This window comes from Dromiciops gliroides, chromosome 2 (genome assembly GCF_019393635.1).
Source record: "Dromiciops gliroides isolate mDroGli1 chromosome 2, mDroGli1.pri, whole genome shotgun sequence".
NCBI lineage: Eukaryota > Metazoa > Chordata > Mammalia > Microbiotheria > Microbiotheriidae > Dromiciops > Dromiciops gliroides.
In genome coordinates this window covers 35,865,694-35,892,112 of record NC_057862.1, presented here as the reverse complement: position 1 = coordinate 35,892,112, position 26,419 = coordinate 35,865,694, and the positions used below count along the sequence as shown (strand labels likewise).

The following is a 26,419-nucleotide window of genomic DNA, read 5'->3' as shown; positions in this document are numbered from 1 at the left end:
CTCCAGGAATGTGTGGGGAGTATTTATCTACATCATATCTGGTTATTTTAGACCAATTTGGGCAGAATACACCGAATGATTCTTAATGAAGGTCAAAAGTTCTGACTCAGTTATGCAGGAGAATAACTTAACCCTTGGATAGAACACACAAACCACTTGAAAAGGAAGATAGAATTCGAGTTTTATACCACTGACACTTAATGTTTGTATGATTCTAGGATTCTAAATACTCTCTATTAAGAAAATAATGATAGGGGGCAGCTAGATGAAGCAGTGGATAGAGCACCGGCCCTGTAGTCAGGAGGACCTGAGTTCAAATCTGGCCTCAGACACTTGACACTAGCTGTGTGACCCTGGGCAAGTCACTTAACCCTCATTGCCCTGCAAAGAATACAATGATAATAATAACTTCCCTATTACTATTGAGGGTACCATTATCTTTCCAGTGACCCAGCTTTGCAGCCTTGGCATCATCCCTGGCTCCTCACTCTTACTCACTCCATGTTACCCAGCAGTTGCCAAATCTGGTCATTTCTTTCTCTGCAGCATTTCTCACACATGTCCCATTCTCTCCACTCACACAGCCACCTCTGTAGTTCATGGTCTTATTACTTGTCACCTGGACTAGTAAAATAGCCTTCTAATTTGTCCCCCTGCCTCAAGTTCTAATTTGTCCCCCTGCCTCAAGTCTCTCATTCCTCAACAGAGCTGCTGAGGTGATTTTCCAAAGGCTAGATCTGACCATGTTGCCTCGTACAACGACATTGCCTCCATGTTATGTCTGATCAAGTATAAACTCCTGACGGGCGATTAAAGCTCTTCCCAAGCTGCTCCTTTCCATCTTTCCAGTCTTAACAAATTCCTCCCCTCTATGCATTTTATTGTCAGCCACACTGGTCTAATTACTGTGACATCCCATCTCTGTGCTTCTGGCTCTTCCTCATGCCTGGAATGCTGTCTTTCCCAACCTTTGATGTTTAGAACCCCTGGCTTCCTTTTATTTTATTTTATTTTGCAGGGCAGTGAGAGTTAAGTGACTTGCCCAAGGTCACACAGCTAGTATACGTCACGTATCTGAATCTGGATTTGAACTCAGGTCCTCCTGAATCCAGGGCCGGTGCTTTATCCACTGTGCCACCTAGCTGCCCCTCTGGCTTCCTTTAAAACCCAGCTCAAGCCCCATCTCTGGGAGGAGACCTTTCCCCATCTCTCTGGCCACTTGTGCCCTTCTTCATAAGGCCTCCTTCCAACCTGTTCAGAGCTCATGAAAACACAAGGCTCATCCCCACAAGGCAGCTTCTGTAGAAATAACACGTTCATCAAAAAGAAGATTAATAGATGTTCCCATAGTGTGTGATAAATAGGTTGAAAATGTGGAGAAATACATTTGGGATAGATAGACCTCATTTCAAAAGCCACGGTAAAGGCTGACAACAGCTCTACAGCAGTGGGTTGGTTGAACAAGGCCCCAAATTGCTTCTTTCTAGATAGAGCCTATGCAATAGCTAGCTAAAAGCCAAGCAGAAAAGACACTTTGCAGGTGATGTCATCATTAACAGAACCAACAATACATTTACAAAAGAACATCAGACAAATGGCTGAGTCATGGGGATTTATTTGTAGAAATAGAGGAGTGTATGATTTCTTTTCAGGGGCAGGTCATTGCCACCAGAAATTACAGAAAAGAGTCATCCCCAAAGGCACCCAGCCTCATTGATTATTGTACATCGGGGAATGACGTGGTAGAACATACTACTACATGTTGCAGAAATTTAGTGCCTACTAGATACCTTGGAAGACACCATCAGGTGGCTGGAATTATCCACTCTAAACTTACTTACTTTATTTATTTTTTTGCAGGGCAATGAGGGTTAAGTGACTTGCCCAGGGTCTCACAGCTAGTTAAGTGTCAAGTGTCTGAGGCTGGATTTGAACTCAGGTCCTTCTGAATCCAAGGCCAGTGCTTTATCCACTGCGCCACCTAGCTGCCCCTCTTTACTGTCCTTTATAAACCAGTAGGTGCCACATCTAAATACTACAAATACAAACCCCAAACATCCTTGAAGATTCAACAAACAAAACATCATTAGCTCACGATAGCCAGAAACTTAGATAAGTTAAATGACGTGGCAAATACCTCACAGCTTATAATTATCAGAGGCAATATTAGAACCTGGGTCTTCTGGAATATAAGTCTAGTACTCTATCCACCATTCTATTCAGACGAAGCAGCTAGGTGGTACCATGGATAGAGCACTCATAGACCTCTAGCCTCAGATGCTTTCTAGTTGTATGAGCTTAGGCAAGTCACTTAACCTCTGCCTTAGTTTCCTCAACTGTAAAATGGGGGTCATTCTAGCACTAGCTTCCCATGATCACCATAGGATCAAATGAGATATGTGGGAAAAAATAGAAGCACACAAGGTTAAGTGACTTGCCCAGGGACACACGGCTAGTAAATGTCTGAGGTCAGATTTGAATTCACAAAGATGAGTCTTCTTGACCCCAATCAGCCCAGTGCTCTATCTTTCCTTCCTGTCATGTAATGCAGTGATGGAATCTATCACCCCTGTTCTTCACAGTTATCCAATGGTTACATGCTGCAACCTGCTCATACCCACCATGCACCTCTCCACTGCCTTCTGTGAGATGCTCATTTTAACTCTTCAGAAGCTGTCCCCACATCTCACTAATATATAGCAGCACTGGTGACTTCTCTCTCAATTGGCTCGGCCCCCACTGGGCAGAGCTTACGGGATGGAAAAGATCCTGATAGCCAGATGAGAATGTTTATTGTCTCTGTCCTCTTATGTCAGTATCACAATCTGTTGTCTGGCTTCCTCCATCCCAGCCTGTCTTCATGCAATCAACAAACAGACAGGAATCACAAAGAAGTTATGACTCATCAGAGCTTTATGTTGTGAGCAGGCTCTTTAGGCTTGCTCTCCCAAGTCAGGTCAGTTACACCCCCCCTTTACGGATCTAGGAGTAACCCTTAGGGGTCTAAGTATCTTTTCCCTACTGCCATTGGTTTGAGACCCTATCCCAGCTGTGTTCCTACCAATGGTAGGTGATAGTCACCAATTAGCACCAATTAGCTTTTACCAGGCAATATTTACTTCAAAGATATTATAAAAAGGGGGCAGCTAGGTGGTGCAGTGGATAAAACACTGGCCCTTGATTTAGAAGGACCTGAGTTCAAATCTGGTCTCAGACACTTGACACATTCTAGCTGTGTGACCCTGGGCAAGTCACTTAACCCTCACTGCCCCGGAAAAAAAAAAGTGAAGAAGATGAATAGGAAAGGGGTCGTATGGTATTGTCAAGGATGCAGTGGTGGCTGACCTGATATAGCAGATATAGCAATGTGTAGTGTCCAATGCACAGCACTTTCTGTACAGACACATATATCACCAGGGAGCAGACATATGAACATGAAGGGAACGCCACCCCTGTAGCCAGATTCTACCGAGCTGCGGTGTTTTGCCCCAAGATCTTACCCAGTCCTCTTTATCTCCTTTCTTCCACCATCATTATCTCTATAGTCACGGTGTACCTATAAAGGGCCAGTTTAAGGAATACCAGCCAAGAAGCCGAACCTCTCTCTGCTTTTTTCCTACTGTCTACGGGCAGCCAGAGAGTGGGAGAGGCCGATGCCCTCACTGAGGTCATTGGCGGCAGCAGCTGTTGCCTTCCCACCCTCATGCTGATCTCATCTGCCTCCCTGATTGTGGTAATGACTACATTATTCTAATTCTGAATCTTTCTTGAGGGGATTGGCCAAATGGTTTTCATCAATATTTCTCTACCTCTCCAAGAAGCCTCAATTAAAGTAGCTGCTAAAAATAAACCGAAACACTTACTAGAATGAGAGTAGTTAAGAATAAAGAGACACTTAAATTGAGAGAATCAAAGGGCTGGGAGAAATCTTAGGAAGTCACTCTGCCTTTGTAGAGTAATTAAACCGTTCTGGGCAGATGCGCTTCTCTCCTATTTTTAATAAAGCCTTCAAAGAAGGAGGTTAGACAACTTCCTCCATGAGATTTCACTTAACAACCCCCTTAAGTACTTTTTAATATCAAACCTAAGGAGATGCAATTAAAATTCTTTGTAGTTCTATCTTTTTAAAAAAGAAATACAGGACACTATTATCCATAGGATAGACCCTAAACTATTATTGAGATAATGATGAGATGATTTCTCTGCTTCCCCCCCCCTCTAGTCTAAATAATGCCACTTTCTTTAACTATTCATGTTTTACTTTTTAAAAAAAAGTTTTTATTATAATCTTCTGGACCCACACCAAAGCCTCTAGAGCTCCCCTGAGTAGAGGAACGTAAACCTAAACAGAATATTTGCGAGTAAGCACTTGTCTGCCGCCAATATAACAAACCTGGGGGTGCTCTGCTGCTATCATCTTATTTATACTCTGCTGTATTTCATTCGCCTTTTTTTAAACAACAGTGTTACATCGCTGAATCATATTATCTAGTCAACAATAAGTCTTAAACCTGTTTCTACAACATTTGCAGAAAGCCCTTCCATATTTTGTAGTTTGTGCCTCCCTCCATTCCTTGAAAAAGTAAATTCCCAAAGAAAAGTCTATTGTTTAAAAACACATTAGTTTTTGAGGCACCAGCCTGCTTTCCACATTGCTGACAATCAGAGATGCAGTTACTTTTCCCCTCAATTCATTTTCTTTCTGAAAGACTTTCTTTCTGTATTGATAAATAGTGACCACCAGAGGGCACTTGCACTGATGAATACTAAACATATGGGAAAATTACTCACTCTGGGCTTGTCTGCACTGCTGAATTCTCTCATGGGAAAATCATGAATGCCCAAAATAGTGTGGCTTTTGGAAACTGCCAAAATCTACAGAGATTTCACTGTAACTGATGATAAAACAATTTGATAGTACTGGTAATTTTCCACCACCAGTTTTCAAAGAGCATGTGATAACAAAGTGGAAATAATTGTGATTTCCCCCCTCCAAAAAAAACCCCAACCCATTCTGTTCTAAAGAAATACCATAAGTAACCCCTTGTACTTTTCCTTCTTGGCCTTTGTTTTGTTACTAGAAATGAGAGTTCCCATGTTCATGGTGCTTCATGATTTGCTGAAAGTTTTCTTATCATAACCCTTTTAGGCAAGTACTGAAAGTATTGCTATCCCTGTTTTACAGATGAAGAAACTAAGGTTCAAAGGAGTGAAACAACTTGGCCAAGGTCGCAAAAGCTAGTAAATATCAGAGCTGGGATTTGAACTCAGGCCCCCTGATGCCTGATGCCAAATGTGCCAAAGAGAAAGAGCTTTGGATTTGAACTCAGGCCCCCTGATTTCAAATCCAAAGCTCTTTCTCTTTGGCACATTTGGCATAGCAGAACACTGAACTTAAGTCAAAAAGACCTGGTTTCAAGTCCTCCCCAAGATACTCACTAACTATATGATCCTGGGCAGTCACTTAACCCTGTGGTTCAGTCACCTCATCTTTCAAATGGTTATAATAACATCTACCCCCACAGGATTGTTGTGAGGATCAAATAAGATAATGTTTAGGGTGCAAACTTTCAATTAGTATCTAAATGCCCATTATTATTCCTAGTCACATTTCCAACTGTTCAAGTTGCTTTTAAAAAAGTGTTACAAAATGCACTCCAAAAATACCTTTCACTCACCTACAAAATGGGCTGGGAACTGTGGGTATCACATAACAAATCCCCCCATTCAGGCAAAATGACCTGTGACTGGGGCCACAGGGCTCTTCATGATCTAGGAAAGAAACATATACAGAATACAGAGAGGCAATTAATACATTTTGGATAGATAGAAAGAGAATTATTTTTTTCTTAACACAATGGTAAAAAAAAAAGCAACCCATTTCTTAGATTTAAGCATTTAACTTATCAACAAGCATTTATTAAGAGCCTGCTATGCATCAGGTATTGTGCTAGGCACTGGGGTATACCAAGACAAAAATGAGCCAGTCCTTGCCTTCAAGAAGCTTACATTCTGTCAGGAGAAAGAGTGAGCTGAGAGAAAGGGACAGATGTGAGGCATGTTGTGGAAGTACAATTGACAACCGATCAAATTTCTACAGTGAAGGAGAATAAGGAGTTGGGGAGAGGTACAGGGTTGTGAATTTGAGGGTATGCTTAAGAGAAATAAGGAAAAGGGAACTGTTTGAGGGGAAATGAGCTTTGTTTTGAATATGTCATATATGAGATGTCCATGGGACATCCAGTTGAAGATGTCCAATAGGATGCAGGTGATATGGGACTGTAGCCCAGGAAACTGACAAGGGGCATATAGATTTAAGAGTCATCTGCATAAAGATGATTACAGAACCTATGGAAGTTAATAAGGTGACTAAGAAAGAAGCCTAAAGAGAAGAGAAAATAGCGTCTATGAAATGGATGATGACCCAGCAAAGGAAACTGAGAGGAGTGGTCATGCAGGTAGGAGGAGAGCCAAGAGAGAGTAGTGTCATGAAAACCCAGATAGGAGGGAGCATTCAGAAGGTGAGATTAACAGTGTCATAACCAACAGAGGACAAGAAGGCCACAAGATTTGGTGACTGGGATCAGTGGCAATTTTGGAGAGAACAGTTTCAGTTGGCCAATGAGGTAGGAAGCCAGACTGAGGAGTGAGTGAGAGGAGAAGCTATCTGTACATGGCTTCTAGGAGTTGTCTAGAAAAGGAAGGAGGAACATTGGGTCATAGCTTGTTTCATTTCTTCTCCTCATGCTTACCTCTCAACGCTGTGTAAACTGACTTCTAGCCTCAGCACTCAACTGAAATGTTTCTCTCTCAAGTTGCCCCTGATCTCTCAGTTTCCAAATCTGATGGTCTCTCTCCTACATTTCTTAACCTCTCTGCAGCATCTGTTTCTGTGAACTCCTCTTTATGCCTGGATATCCTCTTTTCTCTAGAATGTCATAACATTTCTCTCTTGGTTCTCCTACCTCCTAGTTTATTCTCCATACTGCACTCCCTAAACTGTGGGTTCTGCCCTGGGCCCCCTTCTCTTTTCTCTCTACAGTTTCTGTCTTAGGGACCTTATCAGCTCCCCAGTCAATTACCTCTACACCGATGACTCCCAGATCTATATTTCCAGCATTCCTCTCTCCCTGTAGCTCCATCCCATATCACCAATTGCCTAATGGACATTTTGAATCGGATGTCCTGTAGGCATTTCAAACTCAACATGACTGAAATAGGAAACAGAATTCATTAACTCTCCCTAGCCCCCACAAACCAACCCCAATCTGAATTTCCCTATTTCTCAAGGCACCACGATCCTTCTAGTTTCCCAGGTTTGTAATCTTGGAAATCTCACTCCCCCTCACCACATATATCCAATCTGTTGCTAAGCCTTGTCAGGTTTACGCTGACAACATATCTCCCATCCATTGCCTTCTCTTCCCTTAAGACTGCTATCCTAATTCAAACCCTATTACCTCTCACAGAGACTGTTGCAATAGCCTTACTACCTAATCTTTGTCCCTGCCTCAAGTCTCTCCCTTCCCAATCCATTGTTCACACAGATACCAAAGTTATATCCCTAAAGTACATTTTTACCATATCACTTCCCTACTTGATAAATACCAGTGACTTCCTATTACCTCTGGGATAACATACCAATTTCTTTGCCGTTTAAAGCCCTTTATGATATGGTTACAACATATTTTTTGCAGGCTTATCATATTAGGTGTCCCCAAAGTCTTAGTGAATCTTTAAACTTTACTAATAAAACTGCTCTAAGGCTTTGAGAACATCCCATATGTTATATCTTCTATAGTCCAGCTGGTCTTTCTGTTCTTTCCATTTGACACTCCATCCCCCATCCTTATGCCCGTGCATAGAATGCATGGCTTTGCCTCTTAAGAATCTGTAGCTTCTTTCAAAGCTCAGCTCAAACAACACTTTCTTCTTCCTACATGAGGCTTTTTCCCATCTCCCCCTGAAATCACCTTGAGTTTATTTTGTAGGTACTTATTGGTGTATCTATTGTCTCTCCTGATACCATGGAAGCTCCTTTCACTTTGGGGTTTGTATCTTCAGTGCCTAACCCAGCACCCGGTGAATAATAGTACTGAATAACTACTTATTGATGAGTACATTATAATTATTATTCAGGGGAAATTATAATTATTATTCCAGGTTTTGAAAAGTAGATGACATTCTGGTGGAACATTTAATTAAAAATCGAATTAAAAAAAAAAAGTCCTAGACTTGGACACTGAGGAGAATCTGGTGTATTATATTATGAATGCAAAGGGGATAAAAATATAAGGAGAAAATAGAAATCAATTAAGCAATTCCACAAACAATGTATGTGTTGCCTGGTCAAAGTTACCAAAAAAATTTAAGAGCCAGAAGATAGAAGATAAATGAGCGAGTTTACTTTGAAACAAAGATATCATATTCTCTTAAACAAATTCTCAATTGAATGTTTTTAATAATCCAAATAGGAAACTGAAAAATTGCATAGTAGAGGTAACATTAATTTAGAATTCTAGGAGCCAAGTCCTTCAAGTATTTCACTGAGGGTGGAGCATAACTATATATAACTTCTCAGCCAAAATCTTTGTCCTTGTTTTTCCTAGATCACAAGCAGACATGTCTGAACACCGAATATTTTCCCGACAAAGAAAACTGATCTAACCTGAATCACTATCTCTGAATCTATTTTTGTTCTAATTTCATTAGTCTGTTGATTAGAAAGCTGGTATCAGAGATAGAATAAATTAGAAGTTACTTTTATGAGTAAACTCAATAAAACACCTAAGTTTCATATATTCCTATTATGCCTATGATTATTTTGTAAACCTTATACATTCCAGCTATTCAAACCGACTTCCAATTATTGCAGATTTTTGTTTCAAGAAAACATTTTAGTCTTATAAACATAGCAAATGCTTATAGAAACATTTTACACATTTGATTTAAAAAACAGAAACTTACAAGAAATTACCTGTTGGCATCTTATTTTGAAAGTGGTATCATTCCTGGTCAGAAGGTTAGGGTTGAAAAACAGCACCTGAAAAATGTTTAAATTTCAGCACCTTCTTTCCTTGAGTTGAAAGGATGGACAGTGCATTAAAATCACTCCTTAAAAGCTAATTCATGCAAATAACTAGCCCATTTGTATCCATAATGTCATAAATAATTAGGTGGATTGAATAGCATATATTAAGTACGAAGCAAAGCAGCTCATCTGAATAGGGAAACAAAAGGAAAACTAACAGAAATGTACATTTATGGACTAATTCTACTGACTTGATGAGTTTAACCCTTACTTATCTAAAGGCATTGAGAATTCCTCTTTGAAGAGAACCCAGAAAGTATTTAGCACTTGAACAGCAAAACCATATGGAATTATACCAACGGTGTGCTTTCATTGCTAAAATCCAAGGGTTGAGAGGCTCTTTGCTTTCTTATGGACTTTCTATATTCTGCTAAAATGGTCCATTTTTTATTTTTAAAATATGTTTCTCAACTTTTCTACTTTACTGCAAAGTAAACTTTTCACAGCCCACTTAAGACTCGGGTCTTATGATTCCAATAAAGTACTATGAAAATCCCCATCAAAACTAAGGCAGGCAGCAGGGTATATTTCACCAGCCCACACACATGCTTTCTTTTAAAACTTTTCTGGTGTCTAACAAAGCAAAGTTCCTAAGGAGAAAGCCCAGGCAGGACAGGCTTGCACACAAACCGGGTCACTGAGAAGCACATTTGAAATGACGGTTAGTACTTACACAGTAGAAATATTAGCGGTCAGTTCTACTTAGTAAAGGGTGGGGGGTTCCCGTCTCCGTGTTCCTTGCTAGGGCTTAAGAAACTCTGAGTCAACAGCCCCAGTCCTGACACAGGTGGATTTCCAAGGTCTCCACCCAAAGGCAGGCTTCCTGTCCCAAACAGGCACGCTCTGAACATAAAACCATTCCAGAGAGTAAACTGCTGACAGTCCAGGAGAGGTTTTGGCTCAAACAGCTTACCTCAGGCACAAAAGAAACTTGCTGCAGGAGGCAAGGGTTCAGAGGTTTCCAAAGACTGGAGACTCGGACAGCCGTGGCTTGCATTTTGTAACTGATGTCGAAGAGCTGACTCTCATGGTTGCACAGTTCGGTGTGGGCGAGGCTGAAAAGCTGAAGGTGGAGGTGTGCGCAGAGGTCGGCCACAGGCCGGGAAGGAAACGCCCCCATTTTCTGTCCACGTGGTCAGTATTGCCAAAGGACCAGAGTCATCTTCTGGAAAGAATGTTCGCTTCCCGGGACTCCCCCAGAGGCTGCTGGTCAATGTTTGCATGATCGCTGGCCGCCAGTGACCTTGCATTTCTGGGAGTCTCTGTCTGGGTAATACGGGCATGGGGTGGGGTTGCAGAGAAATGCAAAAGGACTAAGGGCCAGATGCTGCTCATTTCCACAGGTTCTTAAAAAAAAAGGCAGATCTATACAAATTACAGATGTGGCCCCTAAATGAAATGAAGAAGATGATTAAATGAGACATGGTTGTTTGTTTCTAACAGAAAAAAAAAAGTGTGGGGAGAAAAACAGAACATCAGTTACAGGATCATCGATCTGGATGGGGTCAGAGGCCAGATCACAGTTTTAGTGCTGAAAGGGACCTTCGAAGCCATTAAGTCCAACCCCCTTATTTTACAGATGAGGAAACTGAGGCCCCCAGAGGTGACTTGCCCAGGGTCACACAGCTAGTAAAGTGTTTGAGGCAGGATTAGAGCCAGGTCTTCCCAACACCAAGTCCAACAGTCAGTTAGTAAACATTTATTAACTGCCTACTATGTGCCAGGCACTGCAGTAGGTGCCCGGGAAACAAAAAATAAAGCAAAAGACAGTCCCTGTTCTAAAGAACCCCACATTTTAATGGGGGGACGGCAACAAGCGACTATATCTACCATGTCTCTTAGCTTTACAATTTATTTTTTTTACAAATTTTACAGCTGAGGCTCAGGAAGGTTAAGTGGCCAACCTAAGGAGGAATGACCTCATAAACTACAGTGTATCAGAGGCTACTGTGTCCTTAAAATGGACAAATGGGAATTAAGCAAGCATTCCTTAAGTACCTTTTATGTGTCTAACATTGTGCTAGGACACTGTGATACAAATAAATAGTCCCTGTCTTCAAGGGGCTTACTTTCTATAAGGGGAAACATCACCAGCACTTATTATACATAAGATATAAGGAAAATAAATACAGGGTCATTTTGGAAAGAGGTACTTGGAGCTTGGGGGAGGGGCAGCCAAGAAAAGGTGGAGCTTTGAAAGAAGCCGGGCATTAGAGCAGGCAGGGGTGACTGGAGACGTCTAGGGAGTGGGGGATAGACTGTGCTTAGGGTCAGAGACAGAAATACAAAGGGATATCAAAAGTCTTGCAGTGATGCATGCCTCGAAAAAACAACACATGTGGCAAGAACAGCATTCAAAGGAAAATAATAAAAATATTGAAAAAGGCAACGACATTTTGAAAGAACCCTGATGGATTTGGAAGGAAAAAAATCAATAATTACAGTTATCATAGTGTTAAAATTGATATCATTTGGCAATTCTAATCAGAAAGCAAATGGAATTTGATAGAATTTTAAATTTTATACTTTATTTTGAATCTTTACAGAATTTTTATTATTTTAATTTTATTTGGAAACCCATTCTAGATTTTATTGGCTTATTTGTTTATTTGTCCAACAGGAGCCTGGCTAATGAGGGCCCATTCCTGAGAGAGCATGGTTACTTGGTGATCCTCTTTGGCGGTATATACAATGCCTGTGGAACATATACAGCTATTCTAGGAGTCAGCTAAAGTCTCCTTCTGCAAGAGCGTCGTCCCAGTTGCCCTCGCTGTTCAGCCCTTCCCTCTGAGACTGCTTCGCATTCACACTGCATCTATATCTTGGGTGTACAAAATAGTTTGTGTATTGTCTCCCCCATTAGAATTGAGTTCCTTGAGGTCAGGGACTGGGTTTTTGTCCTTCTCTCTATTCCTAGTGTCCATCACAGTGAGGTCATCACATGATAAAGTTCTCATAAATACTTTTCGCCTGAGTGACTTCTCTGGGTCCCATGCGCTTGGGCTGAGTGTGTATATGTTCCCTGACGGTGATTGAGGAAGGGACTTTTGTCAATCTCTAGGCGGGAGAGAGGGGGCTGTATTGAGGACAAAATCAGCTGGGCTACAACAAGTCCATACCCTAGTTTTCTGCCGCTATAGCTCGGACCAATGCTCCAATGAATCTATTTGTTTCTACAAACAAGGGGGAAACTTTGCCCATCAACTATGCCATATTCAGATGTCACCTTGGTGAAGAGGAAAAGAATGCTGTGTAGAAACTCATTTTAAGTTTGAGTCCACCTGGGGCAACTAGGTGGCACAGTGGCTAGAGCACTAGCCCTGAAATCAGGAGAACTTGAGTTCCAATCCTACCTCAGACACTAACTGTGAGACCCTGGGCAAGTCACTTAACCCCAAATGCCCTTTAAAAAAAAATCAAGGAAGTTTTCCCCTACCCTCCCAGGACTAAGGTACTGTAGAAGAGAGTGGGGTTGGAGCTAAGGGGGCATGTTTGTATTTCTGTTCTTGCTATATTTTCTCAGTAAATATCTCTTTTTCAAAAGCTAATTGATATTCATTGGTTAAACAGTGAAATAGAGGAGTAACTAACTATAACTACATGAAGAACACACTGAAATAAGGATTCCAGCTTGATAGCATTAGGAAGACACCGCAGCCCAACCCCTTGGGGACACCCCTGAAAAATACCTACATCCAGCCTTGCTCTGGAGTGGGGGTGGGAGCCCAACTTATCAGTGTGAGAGGAAGCTGAGATAAGCACTTTACTCACTTGCCTTTTCTATTTGTGCAGAGTGTTAATTATGCAATCGTAAATTAAAAGAATGAATGAAACTAGGGAAAAGGTAGACAACGACAAATATTTGCACAACTTCTTTCATGCTAGGAAGCTAGATAACACAGTGCATAGAGCACCAGGACTGGAGTCAGGAAGATCGGAGTTCAAATTTGGCCTCTGACACTTACAAGCTGTGTGCCCGGGGTGAGTCACTTCACCCTGTTTGCCTCAGTTTCCCCATCTGTAAAATGAGCTGCAGAAGGAAATGGCAAACCGCTCCTGTATCTCTGCCAAGAAAACCTCAAATGGGGTCATAAAGAGTCAGATACGACGGAAACAACTGAACAACAAACACTTCATGTTTGAGTCCACTGAACTCTGCTAAAGTGGATGGCTCTGCCTTACCTGTGGACAATGCTCTGATGTGTCAGATTGTTGCAGCCTGTGCATGAAAGGAGGCATTTGGAAGGAATCCTGAACATTCCACTTGAACTCTGGCTGGTCTGGCAATAGGGAGACAGAGGGGTTTTCCCTCCCATAATCAGGTCAGGTATGCAAAGCATCCTGATGGCTATCTCTTCTAAAACCAGCACAACTGACTGCTGTAAAACCAAGGCTACCACATACCTGCAGAGAAGCTCATTTGGACCCTGCTTAGCAGCCTGGCTTCCAAAAATTCCAAGACTTTGCAAGACAACAAAGGATGCTCTTTGTCTTGTAAAGCCTTCCAATCTGTGCATTAACGATAACAGCTTGGGTGTTGGTGGTGTTATTTTAATGAGGTCATATAGAGCAGATCAGAGAACTCCACACAGGGCATCTTACAATAAGACTGGGTGTCCCAAAAATCTTGGTGCAGCTTTAAGTGATTAAAACTTACTGAATTATTCATGTTGGTACTTATTGAAGCATCAGTAGTAAAGCTTAAAGTGACAGCAAGACTTTGGGGACACATTATGTAGTTGTATGTTTAATTATCCACATGCATAACTGAATGGAGGAAAAAGTGCTGGACTTGATGCCAGGAGAGACTTGAGTTCAAATCCTCACTCTGCTATTTGCTACCAGTGTGACCTTAGGCAAGTCACCTGACCTCTGAACTTTAGATCTTCCTCTATAAAATGAAGGGATTGGACTACATAGCTTCTAAATCCTTTCCAGAACTAGTTCCATGATAGGATTCCATTCATCATCTGTAAACTGGAAGCAAATTTATCAATCAATCAATAAACATTTATTAAGCACCTACTGTGTGCCAGGCATTGTACTTATCTCACAGGGTTGTTCTATGGATCAAAAGTGATCATGGAGGCAGCTAGGTGGCACAGTAGATAGAGCACCAACCCTGGAGTCAGGAGGACCTGAGTTCAAATCCGGCCCCAGACACTTGACACTTACTAGCTGTGAGACCCTGGGCAAGTCACTTAACCCCAATTGCCTCACCAAAACAAAACAAAACAAAGTGATAATGGAGAGCTTTGCAAACTTGAAAGTGCTACATAAATGCCTGCTATTTAATCCAATTATACAGTCATTTATTAAGTACCTACTATGTGCTGGTTATGCTCTAGGGATTGAGCATATAAAGACAACAAAGTAAAAAGGAAAAGGTCCCTGTTCTCAAGAAGAAGACATTCTACTGGGAGGTGAGGAGGTGGTGGTGGTGGTGGTGGTGGTGATGGCAGAGTCAAGCGAGTGGTGGCAAGTGGTAGTGGTGACATTTACATAGAAAATTAAATACAACATATATTAAAACATTATTTCCTAGGTGAGGGTATCAGAAATTGGGGTAGGGGTTTGGAGGAGCTTCCCAGAGGAGAGGGCACTTGAGTTGAGCTTTAAAGAAAGCTGGGGATTACAAGAGGGGAAGGTGCTGAGGGAGCGCATTCCAAGAAGGGGAGACAAAGGAACAGCAGTATCACATGAAACACCATGTACCCGGAAGAGAATGTGGGCCAGTTTGGCCAGAACATAGAGTACATGACGGAGGGTGGTGGGTAATAAGCCTGAACAGGCTAGCTGCAGCCAGGTTGTAAAGGACTTCAAAGGCCAAACAAGAATCTGCCTGTCAACCTAGAGGCAAATGGAAGTCATTGGGATCAGATTTGTACTTTAAGAAGGTGAATTTGGTAGGTGTGTAGAAGAGTCATTGGAGGGGAGGGAGACTGGATCCCCCTAGGGAGACCTTTGATGGGAGGCTACTCCAATAGGGCAGGAAGAAAGAGAGTCACAACTGGGGTGATAGCCATGGGAATGGAGAGAATAGACAGATGTGAGAAATGGTGGGAGAACCAAGATAAGACTTGGTAACTGATTAGGGATGATGGGGGAGGAAAAGGAATGAGTAAAAGATGAATGAGTTTGAACCTAAGTGATTGCGAATATGATGGTGCCTTCAACAAGAGAGAAGTTAAGAAGAGGGGATGAAATCTGTCTGGGCATGTAGCAGTTAAGATGCCTGTAAGAGATCCAGGGAGAACTATATCAAGTAGCTGTTGGTGATGTGGGCTTGGAGATAAGTCAATAGATAGATTGAGTCCGTATAGTTGAACTCATTGTGGTTAATGAAATGAGAGAGTGAGGTGGGGGTGGAAAACAAAGAAATAGAGAGAGGAAGAAAAAGGAAGGAGAGAGGGAGGAAAAAAGGGAAGAGGAGAGAGGAGAGGAGAGAGAAACAGAAAAGGGAGAGAGAAGCGAGGGAAAGAGAAAAGAGAGAGGGGGGAGAGGAGAGGAGAGAGTAAGAAAAAAGAGAATGAATGAATGAAGAAAATCTAGAAGAGGACCTAGGAGAGAGCCTTTGGGCATACCCACAAATGGGCAGGATAAAGATAACAATCCTGTAAAGGAAATTAATGAAGATGCATGTGCACAGTTTACATAATAGTAGCTTATATTTCTATAGGTAATAAGGGTTAGCGACATTTTTCTCACAATAATTCTGTGATGTGTGTCCTGCAATATAACTGGTCTCGTTTTACAAATGAGGATAAGGACACTCAAGAGAAGTGAAGCAATATTCTCAAGGTCACATAGCTACTAAGTGTCACCTGGGATACAAGTCCAGGTCTTCTGAACTCAAATTCCCTTTTACTGACTCCAGGCAGCCTCTCCTCTATAGCAACCACTTCAAGTGATGTAAGAGAAAGTAAGAAACATGTGGAAATTGTTTTCTCTCTAACTTAGAAGACCTGAATGTGGCAAGTATGTAGATCAGTAGTTCTCAAAGTATGGTCTGCAGATGCCTGAGGGTCCCTGAGACCATTTCTAGGGGTCTATGAAGTCAAAACTGTTTTCATAATAATACTTGGATGTCTTAATTTCTAATATGATAAGTATACACATACATATGTTTGTGTATACATACACATATATACACACACATCCCATTTAAACAAAAGCTTTTGGGTCATCCTCAATCTTTTTTTTTTTTTTGGTGAGGCAATTGGGGTTAAGTGACTTGCCCAGGGTCACACAGGTAGTAAGTGTCTAGTGTCTGAGGCCGGATTTGAACTCAGGTCCTCCTGAATCCAGGGCCGGTGCTCTATCCACTGTGCCACCTAGCTGCCTCCCTCTATGGATAGAGCACCGGCCCTGGATTCAGGAGGACCTGAGTTCAAATCCGGCCTCAGACACTAGACACTTACTACCTGTGTGACCCTGGGCAAGTCACTTAACCCCCATTGCCCTGCAAAAAATATATAGAAAGAGATAGAGATAGAGATATAAAGGGGTCCTGAGAATGAAGTTTGATAACTCCAGATTTGGATAGATATGATCTAGGATCAGCCCACCCTGTCTCTCAGGGAGACTGCAGCTTCCACCTTCATGGGGAGCAAGAGGAAACCCAGGGAGGGTTCTCTCTCCTTCACTCTCTTTATCTATGAGAGGGTAATTGAGCCAAAATAATATCTATCCACTACATACCAGATCCTTGCAGTCTTGCAGTATGATCCTCTTTTTGTGAAGGTCAGAATAAAATCTGCTTTACTTCATCCTCTGGGAGGAAAATAGCCCCACCCAAGATTGGAAGGATAACAGTTCCCTTACTCTGGGTCATCTTAGTGTCTTTCTCACCAGATCTATTCCACAAAAGATAGTCATGGAGAACAAACAAACATTTATCAATGGAAATTGAGAAAGTTACGCAGTTTACATCAGACAACAAAATACACAAGAGTTGGGGAACTCTGTGACTCAGGAACAAGATGGAATCTCAACTCAACCAAGGAGAGAATAATCTCACCTGAGAAGTCCTCTCTCAGAAGTCTCTGGGGGGTGCTGGGAATAGAGGTTTATCCCGGGGTACCAACTTTCCCCTCATGCCAGTCTCCTTGAACTCGGATTCTCTTTTTCCCAAATCACTCCACCAGGCTGAAGTCACATCTCCTAGCACACTACCTCAGTGAACTGGCCAAGCCTACCTGGATGGGTTGTTATATTTAATTTATTGATGTTCAAGATTTAATAAAAGAACCATTATAGTCATATGCTTATTTTTTTCCTCTAGGCAATTAACTTTGGCTGCTAGGTAAAGGTACCTTACAGAAAAATAATTATAATAATAATAGCGATGATGGTGGTGGTGGTAGCTGACATTTACATAATATTCTGCAAAGGGCTTTACAGATGTTATCTCACAACTACCCTGTAGGGGAGGGACCATCATCACCCCCCAGTTTAGAGAAGAGGAAATTGAAGCTAAAATCATTAAGCGACTTGCCCAAGAGTACACAGTTAATAAATGTCTGAGGCAGGATTGGAACTCAGGTCTTCCTCACTCCATGTCCAATCCACTACGATGACCTAGCTGCCTCTAATAATAAATGCATGTTGAATGAATACGATTTATCATGTGTTCAAAGGCAATAAGAAACATAATTACACAGACCACGTGGTTTTCTCATTCTGTTGTGTTCATGATAAGCACTTGAAAAAAGATTACCATGGAGATAATTGCAGCTCCTGTACCAAAATCTGTTGCAAAAAGTGAGGAGGTAGAAAAATTCTATAAGGACCCAATAAGATCCTCTAAATTAAGTCAACATACATTACTTTAACAATAAGTGATTTCAATGGAAAAGTAAGCATCGAGGAAGAGGAGGAAAATATGAATATATTTAAAAGGTGATGGGATCCTGTACTAGTATGGTGGGGGCTGGGCAAGGGGGGGGGGTTGTATAATAAGGCTGCAAAGGTAGGTTGGAGCCAGGTTATAAGGACTTTAGATGCCAAACAAAGGAATTTGTATTTGAGCATTGGTGCTAAAGAAACCACTGGGATTTACTGAGAAGGAAATGGCCTGGACCTGGACTGTAGAAAGATCATGGCAGCATTTGTCTGGTGGATGGATTGAAGAAGGGAGACCACTGGGGAGGTTTGCAGTAGTTCAAGCAAGAGATGATCAGAACCAGAATGAAGGTAGTGGGTATATGAGGAGGCAGAATGGATCTGCTTTGAGAGATGTCATGCAGGTAGAAACTACAAGATGCAGATGGGTGAGGTTAAGGAAAATGAAGAGATGAAGATGACAGGAAGGGTGAGCACCTGCATAACTAGAAACATGGTGGTGTCCTTGACAGAGTTGTGGAGGAAAGATTATGAGTTCTGTTCTGGACAGATCATGTTTATGATGCCTGCAGGACGTCTCACTGAAGATATCTGTCTGGCAGTTTTAATAAAGGATGGGAGCTTGGGGCAGCTAGATGGCGCAGTGGTTAAAGCACCAGCCCTGGATTCAGGAGTACCTGAGTTCAAATCTGGCCTCAGACACTTGACACTTACTAGCTGTGTGACCCTGGGCAAGTCACTTAACCCCTATTGCCTGCAAAAAAAAAAAAAACACACACACCAAAAAAAATAATAAAATAAAGGATGGGAGCTCAGGCGAGATAGTAAAGTTAGGGATGTAGGTTAGGGAGTCATCTACAGACTCTGATGAGTTCGCCCAGAGAGAGAAGGTGTAAAGAAGAAGATCCAGGAAATCATGATGATCCAGCCAAGATTCCAATTAAGAGATAACAGACAGGTAAAAGGAGAACTCCAGAAGGAGAAGGAAACCACTAGGAGGGGTGGTTAGGAGTTTCAAATGCTGCCGAGGGGATAATAAGGATGAGGACAGAGAAAAGGCAACAAATTCTCTTCTTTTTCTTGAAAATAAGACATTTGTCAGGGGTAGCTAGGTGGTGCTGCAGTGGATTCAGGAGAACCTGAGTTCAAATCTAGCCTCAAACACTTGACACTTACTAGCTGTGTGATCCTGGGCAAGTCACTTAATCCTCGTTGCCCTGGAAAAAAAAGACATTTGTCCTTCTCCGGTCTCACAGTACCTCTCCTATTGTCTAAGATCTTTGAAGATCACCAACAAGGGCTCACCAATTCTTTCAGGTCTTTAGGATCTTTATAGTTTATGTAGACCTAGTCACTTAGACTCATCAAGGGCAGCTAAGTGCTCTCTTGTGAATTCTGTACTTACATTGGTTATCAACAATAAAGCAGATGTATTTCCCTGTGGTTCTTGTAATGGGCGTCCCATCTACCCTGAGATTTGGTCCCATCCCTTTCTTTGATCCTCCTCCTTTTTTCCAACATAGCTTAAAAAAACCCACAAAGCCCAACAACAAAATATCTTTATTGTTGTCTTTCACTTGACAGGCTAGTTCCTCTTTTTGGACCAGGTTGACTGTAGCATAAGCTGATGACACTGTTGTTTTGTTCTTTGTATACATAATCTCCAGGCTACATGGTCTTCTTCTGATACTCTTCATTCAAATGCCCTTCAGCATACCTTCCCACTCTGGTTCCTGAATCCCTTCACACTTGTATATCTTTTTTTTTTTTTTACATGTACATAATACTACTCTGCCACACTATCTTCACTTATCTTGTTCCTTTGAATTAGGTCATCCCAGATCCATATTCCAATACTGGGTCTTACCCTACCAAGTCTAAGTGATGCTGTTACAAACTCTAGTTTATTCTTTCCTGCTACCTATTTATACACAGACATCTTAGGCCATGAGCTTTATTGTTAGCTCCTTTCTCAGATTCTGTCTCTTTTACATTTCTGGATGGATAGCTCTCCAGAGTTATTCTTCTTACATTTTAGCTACTCTCCATGGTATCTGACTTGGAGAATATGCACACAGCAGGCAGTTTTTCCCCCTTCTCGATTGTGTTCTTTTACCCATTTAATTAGATCTGCAAGATTCCAGGCAAATCCATTAAAAGTTCTTACTGACATATTTGGTTTTTACATCACCTTCATTTCCAAATATATCTTTCCCTCTTCTTTCTAAGTCAGTGAACCATCCCTTAAAATAATGAATAAAAAAATAGGGGGGAAGCTTTTCTGCAAAACGAACCAATGCTTTAGACCTGCAATGTTTCACACCCATGTTTCTTCACCTCTTGGGGGTGGAAGGGGAGGAAGATGCATTTGGGGGGCATTTGGGGGGCTAAGTGAGGTTATTACAATCATACAGCTTTAAGTTTCACTTTTTTGTACTTTCTATTTCCATTGTTGTTGTCATTTTATGTATTATTTCCTTGGTTCTTCCTTGTTTACTCTGCATCAATTGGTATGTGTTCTCTATACTTCTCTTAATTCTCCATTATTCCTTAGGGCACAGAAATGTTTCATGCATTTATAGATCACAATGTATTTAGCTGTTCCCTAGTTAATGGAAAACTACTTGTTTCTAGTTCTGGCAATCCATCTTACCAATCACTTGATAAACATTTATTAAACACCTATTATGTGCCTAGCCATGTGCTAAGTGCTTGGGATACAAAAATAGGAAAAAGACAGTTCCTGCCCTCAGGGAATTCCCAATCAAATGGGAAAGACCACAGGCATACACATGCATACAAATTAGCTATAGACAGGATAAATAGGAAATCATTAACAATGAGAAGCCAGTACAATTAAGAGAGGTTGGGAAAGCCTTAACAAATCTTGCTGGGTACAATCCATCCCTGGCCAGAAACTTATTGTTTCTATATTTTAGATCATAGTCCAGAAATCAAAATTTTGTTCTCAGATACCATCTTCCTAATTAGCTGCTCACTTCCCAAACCTGCCTGTCCCTTCTGAAGGCCTTGGCTTCTGTCAGTGTTAGTGTTAAAAGAAGCACTCCCTATGCAATTAAGGTCTTCGGTTTTCTGGTCTAAGCAATGCTTTCTAGATTCCTTCTGGTCATATTATTGATGCCCATGTTTATCACCAACCATTCTGACAAGTCTTTTGAGATTCTCTGTCTGGTTCCAGCCACATTCCTTGGGAAGACAGCAAGCATACCTCTCTATTATTATCAGCTTGACAAAAAGCTTCCTCACTACCCCTCAGTCAGAAGTCACCAAGGCCCACAATGCATCTCTTCTTGGGTTTTGTTGGTTTGTTCGTTTTTTTCGTGAGACAATGAGGGTTAAGTGACTTGCCCAGGGTCACACAGCTAGTGTCAAGTGTCTGAGGTCGGATTTGAACTCAGGTCCTCCTGAATCCAGAGCCAGTGCTTTATCCACTGCGCCACCTAGCTGTCCCCAATGCATCTCTTCTTACTGAATGTACCTGATGGCAGCTATTGATGACCAACAAACAACTTATTAAACATCTTGTGTGTGCCAGGCATTGTGCTAAGCTAAGGAGACACAAAGACAAAAATAGCCGAACAATCTCTAATGTTGAGAAGCTCACTTCCTATCATTACTCCTCAGTACAACTGCACCTGCTTCTTTCTTGGAGGGTCCAGCTCTCTCCTCTCCAGAAAGGACCTCATAATTGTTATCTAGGTCCAAGTGCTCAGGGAGGCATCCTTTTCCCTTTCTATTTTGGATCATGTTCTTCCACGCTCCACAAGTCAGTGACTCCCCTCAACCTCTTCAGATCCTGTTTATTTTTACATAAACCCCCTCTCTTTTTTTTCAACACTCTATTCTCCCACTGGGATCACCCTAATGTGCCTTGATATTCACAATGCTTAATCTGTCTTGGGCTATTCTCTGGAATTGTCAATTGTTCTAGGGCTGGAAGCCTGCAGCACTGCTGTTAACATAAGTAGCACAGTGTTCCTAGATGTTAAGGTTGCCCAATAAAAAGTCAACTGGATCCAAGAGCAAGTGAATATTACTTGCTGGCATGTTCGTTGGCTCAGAATGAGAGATGAAATGACCTATCATTCCAATTGCTGATGCAGTGAGCATATAACTGACGCAGTCAGGCTGTTTCAACACACAAGAACAGTCAAATGATCACATTTCGTCCCTCAACCTCAGTTCCTTCCTCTATAAAATCAGGGTTAGTAATACTTTCATAACCTACCTTACAGGGTGGTGGTGAGGGAATTGCTTTGGAAACTGTAAAGTGCCACTGAAATGTGAGCTTAATTATCTAAGATAAAAAATGTTAAATTTTAATCATCTAGCTAAGTACCTCTGAGAGAGACAGACAGACACAGAGAGATTGAGAGAAAGTAAGAGAAATGAAGAGAAAGTAAGAGATATTGAGAGAGATGGAGACAGTAAAATAAGAAATTGAGAAATTTAGAGAGATTGAGAGAAACACAGAGAGAAAATAAGAGAGATTGGGGGTAATAGAAAGTAAGAGAGTTTAAGAGAAAGAGGGAAAGTAAGAGATTGAGAAAGAGAAATTAAGAGATTGAGAAAATGAGAGAATGAGAGTAACAGATTGGGAAAGAGAAAAGGAGATTGAGGGAGAAAGTAAAAGATTGATAAAGAAAGTAATAGAGATGGAGAAAGATATTGAGAAAGTAAGAGACAGATTGAAAGTAGAGAAAGAATGTGTGTGAGAGAAAGAAAGAGAGGGAGGGGAGGAAGGGAACGAATGAAGGAAAGAAGGAAGGAAGCTGGACATGAGGGAAGGGAACCACCATCAGATAAGTGAAGACATTCTTTTTTTTTTGGTTTTTATTTTTTTGTTTGTTTGTTTTTTTAGTGAGGCAATTGGGGTTAAGTGACTTGCCCAGGGTCACACAGCTAGTAAGTGTCAAGTGTCTGAGGTCATATTTGACCTCAGGTCCTCCTGAATCCAGGGTCGGTGCTTTATCCACTGCCCCACCTAGCTGCCCCAACATTCATTTTTTATGATGCTGAACACTTATGCTCCAATCTAATTGTTCTCCTTGGTCTTCCATATGTATTGTCAACTCAATTAACCTAAATGATTTCAAAACCAAATAGGCAGCTATGACTTGTATAGTGTCTAGACGTCACACTTGCACAAAGTTGCCCCAGTGGTTCATGCAGATGAACCAATGTAGCAGAGAAAACTAATGTGGCATAATTATAGTCTGATGATCAGGCATTTTCATTTCTTCTTCTGACTTGACAACTGCATTCCAAATCTCAGCTCTTTCTGGGTAGGGGATGCCTTAAATTCCTAAAGAATTGTCTCCCTCTTCCTCCTTCCCTCTCCCTCTCCCTCTGCATTTCCATTCCTTTAATACTAAGCAAGGATGAGATATAACCTGTCTGCATATCCCAATACCACCAAAAGAAACAACATGGTACAGTGGGGAAAACATTTGCCTCTGGAGCTAGGGAACCTGGTCCAATCCCACCTCTGACATTCTCCACCTATCTCTCTGACTCTTTTTCCTCGTCCATATATTGAGGGATGATAGATCTATAATCATGAGGCAGCCTGAGAGGGGGAAGGCATGGGCTGCCATAAACAGCATCACAGTTTGCAGACCTCCATACCTTGCCAGTCCCAAGGTTAGTCATTTCCATGGCTCTTCCTCAGGTCCATATCTCAAGGATTCTTGAGCATAAGCTCCAGAGAACGTCTTATACTCCTTCTACCTGCCAACCTCAAGCACAGAGTAGGTGCTCAGTAAGGACAATCATAACCCATTCTTATATAGGACTTTAAGGTTTGCAAACCATTTTCTTTACAACAGTCCTGAGAGGTGGGAAGTGGGGAAAACTGCCATCCCTCTTAGGCAGCTGGTAGCCTAAGACCAGAGACTTGCCCCTGGGGCAGCTGCAGAGAATCAGAGCATGGACCCAGATCCATGTCAGTTGCCTCCGAATCCAGTTTCTGTTTCCAATACTGGCTGATCAATGCCTGAACCTGTTGGGTATGTCCATTTCTGTTTCATTATAAGCAGGAGCCCTTGCATGACTGTCAAGGACATTTTGCTTTAAAAAAAAAAAGAATTGCCCCTATTTCCATACATTTTCATTTCATTTGTGAATTAATCAAGGGCAAAGTGTAAGGATCATCACCACACAGCTCCCTAAGTATAAGTGACCCTTTAAAAAATCCCAATAAGGTATTTTTTTTAATTTAGCACAAGCTTTCCTAAGCATCTGCTAAATTAAAAGGATGGTTTCATGCCTCATACAAATGTTTAAAAATCTTGTATAGAATGAACAGGAAGAACCCACAGGAGAAAATGTCGGTCACTGACACTCCTCTCAGCCTCCCTTGTACAGGTATCGCAGGTTCTTCTGGTTCGTGCTGGCTGCTACCAATCTTATATCTTATGTCAAAAGGGTAAAGTTCAGCAAGAGAAACCTTTCTGGAGCCTCATATTGCAAGGGAGAGCTATACCCTTGCCTCTTCCCATATTCAATAGAGATAAATGTCGGTAAGAAAGACTTTGGGAAAACTCAATTCAAATCTAGGAGAGACTGGCTAAGAAGATCAGTGAGAATTCCCACCCATTTCAATCCTGGGAAGATTGAGGTCCTTCTGGGCCTCCATGGTGGTCCTTCAGTGTCCCTTCATTCTGTCTACAATTCTCAGAGTTCTGGGATGTATTCATGCCCCCTGGCATTTAGCACAGTGCTGGGAATATAGTAAGCACTTATTCAATGAATGAATCAAAGGCAGGCCCAAGAAGAGATTAAAAACAAAACAAAACATTCTCCACCAAAGCACAGAGATTGTCTTCTTGATGTCCTCCATCTTGAAGTTCCATTTTTAAGAAGTCCTCCTCTTGGGGCGGCTAGGTGGCGCAGTGGATAAAGCACTGGTCCTGGATTCAGGAGTTCCTGAGTTCAAATCTGGCCTCAGACACTTGACACTTACTAGCTGTGTGACCTTGGGCAAGTCACTTAAGCCCCATTGCCCCGCAAAAAAAAAAAAAAGTCCTCCTCTCTTTTCCCTTAGCTCTGTGTATATGTCACAATATGATGATGACAATACTGAAGACACATTTTCCAATTATACAATTCAATCCTATAAATATTCATTAGACACTTGGGGGCATCTAGATAGCACAGTGCATAGAGCACTGGCCCTGAAGTTGGGAAGACCTGAGTTCAAATCTCATCTCAGACACTTAAATGCTATGTGACCCTGGGCAAGTCACTTAACCCAATTGGCTCAAACTATATGTGTGTGTATTTACACACACACACACACACACACACACACATTGCCACTGGATCTAAATGGCTCTGGAAGAGTGAGCCTGGTGACTTTGCATAGCCTTCCCTCACTTAAATCCAATTCACTGCAAGTCATGACATCATCTCCCGAGGTAATGGTCCTCTTCAAGACTATGTGCCACAGACTGCACTAAACACTAGGGAAATATAAGGATAAATGAGATAGAGTTATTGTTTTCAGAGAGCTTATACTCTAGTGGAGAGGCATGGGATGGATAGATAGATAGGCAGACAGATGGATAGATCTATGGATGGATGAACAGATAGATTTATGGATGGATAGACAGACACAGATAGATGGACAGACAGGCAGACAGAATGATAAATAACAAATCAGAATATAAAAACCTAGAAGTACAAGGTGCTATGAGATCTTTTGGCACTGTAGATCTGTGATTGTCCAGATAACTGTCCCTTAATTAATCAATAACAACATTAAACAAACATTTACCAAGCAGCTGCTTTGTACAGAGCACTGAAGTATCTGTCAAAGATGTAGATGCTGATGGAGTGTGTCTAGTTAGAACAATCACTGCACATCATCTGCACTGTCAGAGCTTTATAGGTTCCTAAGGTGTGATGAAATTGGCAGTATATTACCTGGGAATAAGAGTTTTTAGAGAACCTCTCCATCACTAGGCAATCTAACAAGACAAAAAGCATTTATTAAGGGTTTACTATGTCCCAGGTGTTGTGTTAAATGCTGGGGATACAAATACAAGCTCCCCCCCAAAAAAAGACAGTCTCTGTCCACAAAGAACTCACATTCTAATGAGGAAAGACAACATAGAAGAGGGAACTGAAAGAAGGAGGGGAAGGGAGGTATCTGAAGTGTTCTGGTAAATATTTAACAACCAGCTTTTTGTGAGGGGATACATGTACAACTCACTTAAGTTTAATTTTCGGAATTAACATTTTTCTCCCTTGCTTTCTTGTGTCTTAACAATCAACAACAATAACAAAAAATAAATTGAGTACCTATGTGTAGTGTTTCCAGATTTCAAAGATGTAAAGAATCATACTGGAAATTTAACAATTGGCTTTCTCTAGCCAGGACAAGCTGTCTCTAGCACAACTCAGACCCTCACCTCTGGACAGAATCAACATTGAGGCATGGTCTAGAAGTCCAAAAAGTCT

General features: G+C 41.5%; 1 protein-coding gene across 3 annotated transcripts in view; it reads right to left on the bottom strand.

Moving 5' to 3' along the window:
• The window catches only part of NRG4 (neuregulin 4), a 104,382-nt gene that overhangs the window by 43,684 nt on the left and 34,279 nt on the right, over positions 1 to 26,419 (bottom strand). For 2 of the 3 annotated variants that reach the window (XM_043984651.1, XM_043984653.1), the window contains exons 3-6: positions 10,005 to 10,480; positions 8,968 to 9,043; positions 7,083 to 7,211; positions 5,679 to 5,772 (exon numbers count right to left, since the gene is read on the bottom strand). In XM_043984651.1, the coding sequence (XP_043840586.1) occupies positions 5,679 to 5,772; positions 7,083 to 7,211; positions 8,968 to 9,043; positions 10,005 to 10,211 (506 nt within the window). In that variant the 5' untranslated portion in view covers positions 10,212 to 10,480. The remainder of the gene's footprint in view (positions 1 to 5,678; positions 5,773 to 7,082; positions 7,212 to 8,967; positions 9,044 to 10,004; positions 10,481 to 26,419) is intronic. The other variant, XM_043984652.1, reaches the window with a different exon arrangement.